Source organism: Dipodomys spectabilis, unplaced genomic scaffold (genome assembly GCF_019054845.1).
Source record: "Dipodomys spectabilis isolate Male_0828 unplaced genomic scaffold, ASM1905484v1 ptg000197l, whole genome shotgun sequence".
Lineage (NCBI taxonomy): Eukaryota > Metazoa > Chordata > Mammalia > Rodentia > Heteromyidae > Dipodomys > Dipodomys spectabilis.
In genome coordinates, this window is record NW_024870874.1 from 15,979,446 (window position 1) to 15,993,537 (window position 14,092).

The 14,092-nt window shown below is 40.5% G+C and overlaps 1 protein-coding gene across 4 annotated transcripts in view; it reads left to right on the plus strand.

Annotated features, from left to right (window-relative positions):
- Ahcyl2 (adenosylhomocysteinase like 2) overlaps nt 1-14,092 on the plus strand; it is a 156,524-nt gene that overhangs the window by 85,451 nt on the left and 56,981 nt on the right. Inside the window, exon 1 of one of the 4 annotated variants that reach the window (XM_042696094.1) lies at nt 8,042-8,429. The exons of 2 other annotated variants lie outside the window; for them this stretch is intronic. In XM_042696094.1, the coding sequence (XP_042552028.1) occupies nt 8,373-8,429 (57 nt within the window). In that variant the 5' untranslated portion in view covers nt 8,042-8,372. Of the gene's footprint in view, nt 1-8,041; nt 8,430-14,092 lie in introns of those variants that run through there. One more of the 4 variants, XM_042696096.1, reaches the window with a different exon arrangement.

Genomic DNA, 14,092 nt, shown 5'->3' on the forward strand with positions numbered 1-14,092 from the left:
ATAATGTGTTTTAACAAAAGGTGAACAAATACAGCAGTGGTACTCATTAGACACTATGTTGAAAATGAACTATATAACTTGTGAGTAGGGACAGAAGGGGAAAGACTGGGAGAGAGCAAGGGAAGGGGTGACATTGTCCAAAAAGAAACGTATTCATTACCCAACTTATATAACTGTAACTATCTGTATATTACCTTTATAATAACAATTTTTTAAGGACCAGAAAAAATGTTTTAAATAGAAAAATTCCAGTTAATTTTTTTGTGGTATTGAGGTTTGTATTCAAGCTTGCTAGGCAGATACTCTACCACTTAACCTGCATTCCTTTTACCCTGGTTATTTTTGAGATAAAGACTCACTTTTTGCCTGGGCCAGCCTAGACTACTAGCCTCTTATTTATGCTTCCCACAGTAGCTTGTAGGACAGGTACTTATCGTTTCATCTAGCTGTTATTTGTTAGGATGGGGTTTGGTGAGCTTTTTACCCAGGCTAGCCTTGAACTGCAGTCTTCCTGATTTCTATTACCTTCCAAGAAGGCTTAGATATTGTACCTTTTATATAATAATTTTTTATAGTGTGTGTGTGTGTGTGTGTGTGTGTGTGTGTGTGTGTGTGTGTGTGTGTGTGTGTGTTAGGGCTTAAACTCTGGGCCATTCCCTATCTGGGCCATTCCCTCTCATTTGGCTTTTTTCACTCACAACTGGTGCTCTACTACTTGAGCTATGCCTCCAGTTCTGGCTTTTTGCTACAGTCAGTTGGAGATGAAAGTCTCTCAGATTTGTTAGTCCAGGCTGGCTTTGAACTGGGAATCTTAGATCTCAGCCTCCTATGTAGCTAGGATTATAGGATTGAGTTATGGTGTCTAGCATAGGCCAGCAATCTTAATATCTTCAGTATTCAGATTGAGAGCAAAAACAAGTAATTCACCTGAGGTTACGTAAGTGCAAGATTTAACCAAGCAGGTTAGTAGTACTCTACAATATCTAGTTCTGGGCAAAAATAGCTCCCTGATTGTGTGTGTGTGTGTGAACATTTATTACTTGGTCTCTATAAAATTATTGTGAGGAAATTGCTATTATTCTGTTTTACACATAAGAAAACAATGGCTCTGAAAATTAATGTAGCTTTCTTAAGGGTACAGCTAACTTTCTAACCACAATCCGTTCAACTTTAAGACCTGTGTCTTGCTAGGGGCTGGTGGCTCATGCCTGTAATCCTAGCTACTCAGGAGGCTGAGATCTGAGGATCACAGTTTGAAGTCAGCCTTGGTAGAAAAGCCCTTGAGACTTTTACCTCCAATAAACTACTCAGAAAAAAGCTAGAAGTAGCACTGTAATTCAAGTACAGTGCTAGCCTTGAGCACAAAGAGGCTCAGGGACAGCGCCCAAGCCCAGAGATTAAGCCCCAGGACCAGCAAAAACAAAACAACAAAACAGACCTATGGCTTTCTTGGTAATGGTGATACCTCCATGTTAAGTCTAAAGTATGTATGGAATATGTGTCTTCAGATAACAAGGAACTGAGGGGTAAAATGCCTACCATCATTTGGGATATGAAGTAGGAAGGAGGACTTAAAAGTCCTGTTGCTATGGTAACATTGACATTTCAAATTTGAAGGGGTGGTTATTTAAAAAAATACTTGAGATGAACTTGTAGAGAGAAAAGATTTACTTTGACTTATGGTTTCAGAGATCTACAGTTGCTTGGCCATATTGCTTTGGGCCTGTAGTAAAGTAGAACATCTTGGTATCTTCTGTTTACTTTGTGTTGGTTGTGCAGCAACCATCTTGAAGAACATACTCCCAATGTCTTACCTTCAATTCCACTACCTCCCAATAGCTCCATAGGCTGGTGACCAGGCCTTCAATACATGAGTTTTAGGGACACTTGAAATTTAAACTGTAACCAAACAAAGGAAATTTAAGGTCTAGCAACTTCATAACTAAACAGATTGAGCTTTGAACTCCTGCTGCATAGGAAACTTATCCTCTAATTAGCTATTCTGAGGTGGCTAAAGAATCATTACTGTTTTTCTTATTATTACAAAGAAGCCAGATGGATTAGAAATACTAAATGAGTAATCAGGTGACTTTCCACAGTCTAATAAAATCATTAGAGACAAGCCAAGAATAGAAGACAGGGTCACAGTCTTGTGCACTTTACCCTGTGCTTATGACTCTTTAGGTTCCAGATTCATTTTCTTTTGTTCAAAACTGTTCTGCCACTGTAGTTACTTCTTTATTGCTGGGTCTGGAAACACTTAACTTTCTGACCTTCCCCCTTTAGCTCTAAGCATGGACTCAATCTGACTCTGATCATCTGGCACGCCCTCAGTGATTATGATCCCATTACCAAGCAAGCCACCATTGGTAGAAAGCAGGACTTGGAGTTGTTCTTAGAGTTAAAGTGAGCTTCTCAGCTCTTCACTAACTATCAGTTTTTTGGGTTTTTGTTTTGTTAAATAGAGGGCTGACATGATTTGACTGATTTTTTTTTGTGTGTGTAAGTTTCTAACTCATTTAAATGTTAAAGGTTCTGTAATGTGCAAGATCTCATTCTTGATCTGTTATGGGCATATCTTTTAAGGTACATTATAGTTAATGAACTTATATTAGAAGCAAGTTTATAACTAGTATTTAGGCCTGTGCTTCATGCCTTATACCGTCCCAATCAGTGAATAGATCTTAAGTTCTCAGGTACAATAGTTGCGGGCTGGGAAGGTGGCTCAGTGGTAGAGTGCTTGCCTTGCATGCATGAGGACCTAGGTTTGATTCCTCAGCACCACATAAGCAGAAAAAGCCAGAAGTGGCTCTGTGGCTCAAGTGGTAAGAGTGCTAGCCTTGAGCTGAAGAGCTGAGGGACAGCACCCAGGCCCAGCGTTCAGGCCCTGTGACTGACCAAAAAAAAAAAAAAAAAGTATTTTGTATTATTTGGTATTTTATTTTTACTGTAGAAATCATTATAGAAAGATGTAGTAAGGCCATAACTTTCAAGTGGAATCTATTTTAGTTAAAAAATACACTAGGCTAGCAAAACAAAAGCCAGAATTACAATAATGTCAGGCCTACCAAAGAGATACATTTTAGCTGTTTTATTATTTTATTCCTAATCCTAGTTTTTTGAGAACACATTTTTCTCTTATGGCTTAATAGATAACTACCACAAAGGCAGTCGTCTTCTGTTTAATAAATAATAATATGGAGAATATAAACAAGCATGCTAATAACATAGTAATTTGCTGATTAGAATTACATAATATTCTAAGAATCCAGTTCCACTGTAGCAGTTGCACAGGTTTTTTTTTTAGCTTGATTTGTTCTCAAAAGCATTGTTACATGCAGATCATAATGGATTATCACTGATGCAGATAAAGCAGTAGAGAGTGATTATATATTCCTGCAGGGATCACGTTATGATTAAGGATTAAAACCTTTTTAGGGACTCACCATCCAGTAAGCCATACCTGTGGTAATAGAACTAACTCTTATCTATAAGTAAAAAATAATGTAATAAATTTTCTAAAATAGATGTAAACATTTTAAGTACACTGATTTATGCAAGTTTTTTCCCCCAAAATATTTTGATACATCATAGAAAAATTTAAAATTTATTTTAAAATTTATTTTCTCTCTTTTTCTCTTTCTTATTCTTTCTCTTTCTCTGTCTCTCTCTGTCTCTCTGGTCTACATGAATTTGAACTCATGTTTACTAGGAAAGGGCTCTAAAGCTGTGCCATGCCTCCATTCTTGTTTTGCATTAGTTGTTTTTGATAATATCTTGCTTTTGCGCAGGCACACACTTGAACTGTGACTACCTTAATTTAGGCTTTCAGTCATAGCTAGGATGACAACAAATACAACTGTGCCCAGTTAAGAAGGGGTCTTGATACCCAAATGTTCACAAACAAGACCACACTAAAGCTACCAGCACAACTATGCCTATTGCAGCATTATTTACCATAGCTAAGATATGGAACCAACCCAGATGCCCCTCAGTAGATGAATGGATCAAGAAAATGTGGTATATATACACAATGGAATTCTATGCTTCCATCAGAAAGAATGACATTACCCCATTTGTTAGGAAACGGAAAGACTTGGAAAAAATCATATTAAGTGAAGTAAGCCAGGCCGAAAGAAACATAGGTCCCATGGTTTCCCTTAATTGCAATAACTAGTATATGTCTGAGTCAAGCAGAAAAGGTCAGATAAGTTGATGTTAGGGAAATGAACCCTAAGATATGTATTTAAATTTTTTTTCTTTCATGTGATTGTTTCTAACACATAAGATTATTTCTTTATTGCTTTGTATGTCCCTCCCCCATGGTATAACCCCTGCTTTCACTGTATTTGAGGTTGGTATAATTTGTGGAGGGGAAGGGAAAAAACAAATCGTTTAAATAGGGATACAGGTGGACCCATTGCAACAATGAGATGTACAAGTCGTTATGTTGAAAACGAACTTTACAACTTTGGGCGGGGGGGGGGGGGGGGGGGGGGGGGGAGATTGGGTGGGGAGGTGGGGAGAGAATGGGAAGGGATGGGAAGGGGAAACAAAGGAGGAGGCAGCAATGCTTGATAAGAAATGTACCCATTATCTTGCCCATGTAATTGTAACCCCTCTGTACAGTATTTTCACAATAAAAAAAAAATGGGGGAGGGGTCTTGAAAAATTTCCTGACTGGTCAGACCTTGAACTTTGTTCTTCCTTATTTCAGCCTCTCAAGTAGCTAGCATTACATGTATGAACCACAAACTCTCAGCTTATTTGAGAATATCTTAAGCTTTTACTGTAGGCCAGGCTGTGTAAGCAAATCAAAGTTCACTAAGCCCCTAAAGAACCTGGAGTCTGGGAGTAGAGGTGTGGCTCAAATGGCAAAGCATCAGCCTTGAGCAAGTACACAGACCCTGAATTCAAGCCCTAGTACCATCAAACACACACACACACACACACACACACACACACACTCACACTCACTCACAGACAGAAACTGGAGCCTAATAAGGATTAAACACAAAAACACAGTAACTATACTATGAGGAAAGGTAACAACAGTAAAACAGCCTAAGAACAAAGTTAGAGGAAAGGGGACAGTCTTATCTTGAGATGTGGTTTTCTGATTAAAAAAAAAACAACAACAAATCATCATTTCAGCAGAACCTTGGAGAATTTAAATAAGTAAAGATGATGAAGGTATAGGCAGAAACAAATGCATTTCAATTTGAGAAAATGACTTGAACAAAGGCATTGAGGTAAGGACAGAGTATAGTAATGATATTATTAAAGAGCTACCATTAAGTCCTCAGCATATGCACCCTTTTAAATTCTTCATCATTCCTAAGACATGTGTTATTATTTCTACTTTGCAGACTAGAAAACAGGAAGGATAGAAAGATTAATTGGCAGCACCCAGATTTTCACCTATCGATCTTATTATAAAACTAATATTCATGGCTACTACACTGTATAGCCTTCAAGTCTAGAAATGGCATGTAGTACAGCTCATCTGGAAGGTAGAGTGTGTAGTGGTATATAGTGAAAGACTTGAGAGGATTTGTGTATGGAGAGGGGTGAGTATCTTATTGTTTTTGTTTTCTTGTAGAATTTTTTTCAGATTTTTTTTTTCTTTTTGCCGGCCTGAACTCTGAAGAGCTGTCCCTCAGCTCTTCAGCTCAAGGCTACTTCCCTACCACTTGAGCCACAGCACCACTTCCAGCTTTTTCTGCTTATGTGGTGCTGAGGAATCGAACCCAGGGCCTCATGCATGCCTTAAGGCAAGCACTCTACCACTGAGCCCTCCCTTGTGGAATTCTTTTAAGCAGGCATTGAAAGTGAACGGAAAAGGATAGAGAAAGACTTGGTGGAGGAAAGCTTGATGGAGGGACTAGGGGAAGTCAAAGATAACTAAAGTTTCATATCCAGTTGACTGAGGGAACGGTAACACTAACACAGATAGAAAAATGAGAACAAAACATTGTTTGGGGGTGGAGGGAAAGGTAAGATGGAAGGATAATTTTGATGTCAGACATGTTGCAAATAAGACACAGATGAAATACTTTTCATCTTTAGAAGTTGAGGTAGTAGCTTGGTGCCGGTGGCTCATTCCTTTAATCCTAGCTACTCAGGAGGCAGAGATTTGAGAATTGTGATTCAAAGCCAGCCCAGGTATGAAAGCCCATGAGACTTGTATTTCCAACCAGAAAAACTGGAAGTGGCACTGTTGCTCAGAGTGGTAGAACACTAGCCTTGAGCTGAAGAGCTCAGTGACAGCGCCCAGGCACAGAGTTCAAGCCCCATGACCAACACACACAAACCTCACACACACAAAAGAAAAAGTAAAGAAATTGAGGTAGTAGATATGACTTCTCATTGACGAAGTCTGGAATAAAGGAAGGCCAGAGAACAATAACAGGAGGTTGCTTCAGTTAAAACTCTTCAAAGTTGACATCCTAATGGCTGCAAGCCCTATCTCCCCTGCTTTCTGATTTTAAAAATTCAGAAAAGATAATAGTGATAATAATTCTCTGATTTCCTTCACCCAGAAACCCACATCTCATCAACCTCCTGTATTTTGATATCACGCAGATTCCTTAACTCCAGTGCTTCTTTGTTGCTACAGATTCCTTTCCTCTACCTCTGCTGTTGTCTCCTTTTACAACACCTGCTCTGTACCTTCCCTGTGAGCTCTAATTTCTTGACAACTTTCCATACACCTTCTGTTTGTTTTGTTTTGTCTTGTTTTGTTCTGTTTTTGTGTGCCCATACCAGAGTTTGTTTACTCAGGGCCTTATGCTCTTGCTCAGTTTTCTTGCTCATATCTAGTATTCTACCACCTGAACCATTCCTCCAGTCCAGCATTTTTCTGGTTAATTAGTGATGGAATCTCATAGACTTTTCTGCCTAGACTGGCTTTCAACCACTGTTCCGGGTCTCATCCTCTTCTGTAGCTGGGATTACAGACAGGAACCACTACAAGTATCCCTTCTGTTTTTACTTGCCTTTCTCTTTGGTCTAGGCCTGGTCAGTCATTTGAATTCCTCTCTCTGGCACCTTTTCTAGATTTTTTTTTTCCCTAGTCATGATTAATTTCCAAACTTCTGAAGTGTTCTTAACTTCAGAAACAGCTTCTGAGGTCCTTTATAGGTTAAGATTGTACAGGGCTATTTTGTTGGCATCCTGTTCCATCCTGAAACCAGATCTGTAGGGGAAAACTAGCACTGGACTTTGAGACCATGCTAGTCTTGGCAGGGAATCCTGGCCCTCCTTTAAACCTTCACTGTGGTGATTCCTGGTTGATCTCAGTGAAACCACTTCACAGTCAGCTCTTTCTATAGCCCTGAGCTGCTAAACCTTCTTGTACATAGTATAGGGAGCCAGTAGAGGGAGCTGTGGTCCCAGAAGTTTCTTGAGAACTTCTATGGTTTTCATTTTGGGGAAAAAAAAAAAAAAGATCTTCCCTGATGCCATCTGAACTTCCCATGCATTAAGAATTTTGCTTGAGAGCTGGGAAGGTGGCTCAGTGGTAGAGCGCTTGCATTGCATGCTTGAGGCCCTGGGTTCGATTCCTCAGCACCACATAAGCAAAAAAAAAAAAAAAAAGCCAGAAGTGGCCCTGTGGCTCAAGTGGTAGAGTGCTAGAGTGGCGCTGTGGCTCAAGTGGTAGAGCCTTGAGCTGAAGAGCTGAGGGACAGCGCCCAGGCCCAGAGTTCAGGCTCCACGACCGGACCCCTCCCCCCCCAAAAAAAAAAAAAAAAAGAATTTCGCTTGAGAGAGTATGGTGCTAGACCCCTGGTGGGAGCAGATGGGGAGCTTCTGCGTAGTTGTGTGAACTTGAAAGCCATAAAGAACTCTGGTTTCAAGGAAACGCCTGTTTACTGTACTGATCCAAATCAAGCTGCTCTTGAGAAACAGGAGTGCCTTCTTGACCCCATCCTTATTGATCTTGGTATCAGCCCCTCCAATGACGTGTCCTGAGGGGCGGGAGAAAATTAACCAGTGCCTTATACATAGAGAGGAAGGAAGCTGGCCTGTTGCTGCAGAAAGTCCCCACTGGGAAGGTGGTGTAGAGTAGATATCATTTAACAATGAGTGTCCTGTAGGAAGTACAGTGTCAGGGTGCAGAACTGCAGAACTTTGTGTCTGCTCTGATTTTCAAGCAGAAGACTATGAAGCTGACTAGTTAAGAGATTTGTCACACAGCTAATGATTGTGATTTGAACAGAAGACTTTTGTAAAAAGGGATACAGTTTATTCTAGACATTGAGCTTCTGAATTCCTAGGTTTGGGTCTGCTTTGTGGCCCTCACATAACCCTAGCATTTCCAAACCAGCATTCTCTTTTGCTTCAAGACATATCTTACCCAAACCTGAACTATGGAGAAGTGGGACGGTAATGAGGGCACCTCAGCTTTTCATATGCCTGAGTGGATGGTGAGTTCTTTGGTTTCTTTGCTTTTCCTTCTATTTCTTGATAATGAAGGCAACCTTTTCTGACAAGTGACAAAGAGGTTTCTATCAAAATCTGTGGCTGAGAAAACAATCATTGCTCTAACTTCTAATTAGTTCTTACGTATTGGATCAACCCTGTTTTTTAATTACCAGTGAAGCTAGGGAAGGCAGGTTTAGTGGGCTGGAGTAGGGAAAGCTGGGGATTTCCTGGCTATCTAATAGAGGGCCTGGGCTGGCCTCCTTTGCTAGCTAGTGTACTACCTAGGTCTTATCCAGGGGTTGCTTCCAATTTCTCTTTCAAGCTGATGTTTAGTGTATTCATGGGGAAAAAATAATGGGTCTAGGGGAGTGGTAGAACTTGTCAAAATGGTGTTATCCTAATTGTCTAAAAAGGTTTAACTTTTACCCCCTTCTACCCATTTTTTTCCTCTTGTCAAAACCTTCCTCCAACTATTCCTTTGTCTTTAAAAGTGTGTGTGGGTGTGTGGGTGTGTGCGCAAGCACGCATACACACACACATATATACATGTGCACACCATACTGGGGTTTGAACTCAAGGCCTGGGTCCTGTCCCTGAGCTTTTTTGCTCAAGACTAGTGCTTGATTATTTGGAGGTAAGGGTCTCATAGACTTTCTTGTCTGGGCTGGCTTCAAACCATGATTCTCAGATCTCAGCCTCCTGAATAGCTAGGATTACAGGCATGAGCCACAAATGTCCTGCTTATTTTTATTTTATTTTATTTCTTTGGGCAGTATTGAATATTGAACCCAGGGCCTCATGGTTGGGTCTACCACTTCAGCCATACCCTAATCTTCTAACCTTCATGTCTGCCTGCCTGCTTGCCTGCCTGCCCGCCTGCCTGCCCGCCCGCCCTCCTTCCTTCCTTCCTTATTTCTCTCTCTTGCTCCCTCTCTCTTCCTCTCCCTTTCCCTCTCCCCCTCACCCCCCCTTTCTCTTTCGCAAGCTCGCTCACTCCCCCCCTTCCTTTCTTTTGTTTTTGTTCTTTTTTTCTTTTTGTGGTCGGTCATGGGGCTTGAACTCTGGGCCTGGGTGCTGTTCCTCAACTCTTTAGCTCAAGGCAAGTGCTCTACCACTTGAGCCACAGCGCCACTTACGGTTTTCTAGTGGTTTATTGGAGATAAGAGTCTCATGGACTTTTCTGCCCCAGCTGGCTTTGAACCTTGATCCTCAGATCTTAGCCTCCCGAGTAGCTAGGATTACAGGCGTAAGCCACCAGCACCCACCTTTTCTTTCTTTCTTTTTGTTGGTTGCAGGCTTGAACTCAGGGGCTAGGTGCTGTCCTTGAGCCTCTTTGTGTTCAAGGCTAACATTCTACTACTGGAGCTACAATACCACTTCCCATTTTTGAGTGGTTCATAGGAGATAAGAGTCTCATGGACTTCCCTGCCTGGGCTGGCCTAGAACTACACTCCTGAGATCTCAAACTCCTGAGTAGGTGTGAGCCACTGGCACCCGGCTTTGTATGTATTTCTATAAGGCAGGAACTGTACCACTTCACAATACATATTTGATCAATAAGTAGTTTTAATGGAATAAAATAAAGTCTTATTAGTTGATAATTATTAGCACTTAAAAGCTAACACTTTGCATGCAATTTCAACTTTTGATTCAAAAGTCTTCTGATTTCTTCTAGATTTTAACTTGATTTCTGGCATAATAGATTTCCCTATCACTAACTAGTTAGATTTGCTCCAGCACATTATAAGTTCTTTTTAGTGTTTAAGGAATTATGGACTCAAAGAAATGACTATTGATAATGAGACTGAATATATATAATAGACCTAATAAAGACTTAATGAAGAATCTGATTTCAACTCTATTTACTACAACCGTTGCCTTATTTTTTTAGAGGTTACTACTGTTAACGTTATTTTAGAACATTATGTTCAGTTTATAAACATTTGATGGAAATTTATTCATTCACAAACTTATTTCAAATAATGTAGTGATTTATAGAATGTATCTTCTGAATAATTCTGGTTGGGTTTTTACTTTTTTTTTTAACTTACTAATAAGAAAGGGAAAGCAAGAAGGGAAACCAAAAAAGTTTGGTTGGGGGGGTAGGGAGGGATATGAGAAGGGATGGGAAGGGGAAACAAAGGAGGAGGCAACAATGCTTGATAAGAAATGTAGTCGTTATCTTGCCCATGTAATTGTAACCCCTCTGTATGGTATTTTCACAATTTAAAAAAAAAAAGAAGTTTGGTTTCTTAGAAGAACTATATTAAGATACTGAACTTTGGCATTTGTTTATTTTTTTAAGTCATAAACACCTTTTAATCTTCACAATGAACTTTGGCATTTTTTTTTACAGAGGAATATTACAGCAGAATTGTATTGAACATGAGTATACCAATTCAGAATCAATAAAAGCTTAAATTACTGTTAGGAATAGTCCTTGGCATCTTCTGTGCTGACATATCCTCTCAATAGAACTTCTCCTGAACTTTTGTCCGTTTACCTTCTTTCTGTTTATGTGAACAGGAAAACTGCCCAAAAGGAATTATGACTGTTGTTTAAGAGCCATAATCTAGGGTTTCCTAGCTCTTAGAGATTATTTTCAAACAAAGCATAATTTAGCTCACTGTGTTTAATATGGCTTTTCTCTCAGCAATTTTTTGGCCTAGAGAAATATCTTTAATCAGAAGTCCTTTGTAAAACAATGGAAAAGGTCTGTCTTCAATAATGCAATTAGCTTCTTTGTGAAAGACGTGTGGGGGGGGGGTGCGCGCGTGCGCGCGCACACGCACATGCACGGGAGCATATGCACATGCATGCACGCAGACAACTGTGTACATGGTCCTGTCCTATGGCTTGAACACAGGGCCTGGATGATATCCCTGAGCTTTTTTGCTCAAGATTAGTGCTCCCACTGAGACCAGCCCTGCTACCAAAACAAAGCCCTCTCAAATCTTTCGGGAAGAAAATCTAGAAGAGTATCTAGCAGAGCACCTGTTTTATTGGTAATCACCAGCAAAAAGGAACTTGCATGTCCCTGGGGGAATAAGACTAAGACTACACAGAGCAACTAACAGTACTCAAATCTTTGACTCCCTGCTGCAGTGTAAACCAGGACAAAACATGAGGAATCCAAGTTCAAAAAGTGACAAATTTTTGAAGTGACGTTCTGTCAGTCACTGAAAAACTTCTGCCCCAGTCTGGGCTCCTCAGTTTATTTCTTTTTGTTGATCGTGTGGTTTGAATGCAGGGCCTGTGCTCTGTCCCTGAGCTCTTTTCGCTCCAGGATAGCACTCTGCCACTTGGAGCCACAGTGCCACTTCGAGTTTTCTGGTAGTTAATTGGAGATAAGAGTCCCAGGGATTTTCCAGCGGACTAGCTTTGAACTGTGATCCTCAGGGAGTAGCTAGGATTACAGGCTTGAGCCACAAGTGCTCAGCTCCTCAGTTAATTTCATGTGAGGGATTTTCCTAGTTTTATTCAGGAAGTTTTACTGTTGAAAGACTGGGGAACATATCCTTTTAAAGAATGCCTTTATAGATATGTTTCATTTTCACCAAGAAATCTTTAGTCCTTTTTGCCAGGTAAAATACCTGCATGGTGACCAACCATAGCCTTTTTTTCTTTTCTTTTCTTTTTTGTCGGTCGTGGGGCTTGAACTCTGGGCTTGGGCACTGTCCCTGCGCTCTTCAGCTCAAGGCAAGCACTCTATCACTTGAGCCACAGCGCCACTTCCGGCTTTCTAGTTGTTTATTGGAGATAAGAGTCTCACGGACTTTCCTGCCTGGGCTGGCTTTGAACCGCAATCCTCAGATCTCAGCCTCCTGAGTAGCTAGGATTACAGGTATGAGCCACTGACACCCAACTCTTTTCTTGCTTTTATATTTTAATATTTTTTCCTACCTAGTGTCTCTGTACTACTTGTTATTTTTCCATGTGAAATCTAGTTGATGGACTTTATGAACACTAAGCCAGCTCGTTGCTGGTCTTCTCTCAGCTAGAAGTAATCTCTTTCTTAGGGAAAGAGTTTATTGAGCCCTCTCATTTGGCTTGTAAAGAAAAGATGTCTTGAGAGGTACTTGAACCATCTCTTTTGGAAGTGAGTCATAAACCTTCAGGGTACCTGGTAAATGGTGAAAGAAGCAGCTTGATTACTAGATGCAGAGATGGATCTCTGTTCAACTATGGAAACTGCTCAACTATCAACTGTCTTCCCAGAAAAACAGACAGAAATAGGAAATTTTAATTCTCTTTTAGGGGGTCCTGGACATCCAGAGATTATACATTATGAACTTTGTCCTAGCCAGGCATAGTGGCTGATGCTTGTAATCTTAGCTTCTTGGGAGGCTGAAAGTAAAAGGATCTTAATTTGAGGCCAGTCCAGCCAAAAAGTTTTTGAGATGCTATCTCAATAAACACTAAATATGTGTGGTAGCACATACCTGTCACCTCAGATATTCAGGAAACATAAATAAGATTGTGTCTATGTAACTGGGCAAAAAGACTCTTATTTGAAAATAACAAGACCAAATCTATGTATCTATGTGGTACTCAAGATTGAACCTAAGGCCTCGTACTCATTAGGCAAGTGTTCTACAACACTGGCCCTCACCATCTATTCTTAAGAGCCTAATAGTAGAGAAACCAGAATTAAATCCAGTTCTTTTTAAACCCCATAGTGGATTAAAGGATCATCTTATTCTAGTCTCTGACCATTCAAATAACCTTTTTTTTTTTTTGCCAATGAATATGCATCCATGGCCATAGCCATAGAGAGGAAAATAGAAGGGAGAATTCAGAAAATCAGGACTGCTTTATTCATACTTGGGGAAAAATATTTCCCCAAGTATGCCCTCCAGACTAGCTACATAAGCATCTTGTGTGACTTGTTAGAAATGTAGAATTGGGGCTGGGAAGGTGGCTCAGTGGTAGAGCGCTTGCCTTGCATGCATGAGGCCCTGGGTTCGATTCCTCAGCACCACATAAGCAAAAAGAAAAAAGCCGGAAGTGGCGCTGTGGCTCAAGTGGTAGAGTGCTAGCCTTGAGCTGAAGAGCTGAGGGACAGTGCCCAGGCCCAGAGTTCAGGCCCCACGACCGGACCCAAAAAGAAAAAAAAAAAAAAGAAATGTAGAATTTAAGCTGGGCATTGGTGGCTTAAGCCTATAATCCTAGCGACTCAGGAAGCTGAGATCTGATTATTGAGAACCTGAAGCCCTGAGTTCAAGCCCTCCAATATAGGCAGAACACACAAAAAAAGTAGAATTCAGGTCCCACCCAGACCCAATAAGTAAAAAATTCAGAAGGTGAGGCTCTAATAAGCCCTGCATGTGTGGATGTTTTGGTTTTTTGGCTTTGGGGTTTTTTTGATGATACTAGAAGGACCCAGGAACTTGTGCTCAGAAGGCAAGCCTCTACTGCCAGGTATACCTCTAGCTCCTCCCATGGATGATTTTGATGAAGTTTGAGAACTATGTTAGCTAAGTTGGTTAAGTAGTAAGACTTTTTCCATCAATAACAGTACATCTGGTGGTACTTGGTACAGATCTGCAGCAACCTCCTGCTCAGGTCTGGTGACATAAGAGCCATTGGACCGAGGAGCTTCTTTTCATTTGAGTAAGGAAAATGAGGAACCAATTTATCATACACAAGGGTTAATATTCTTGTG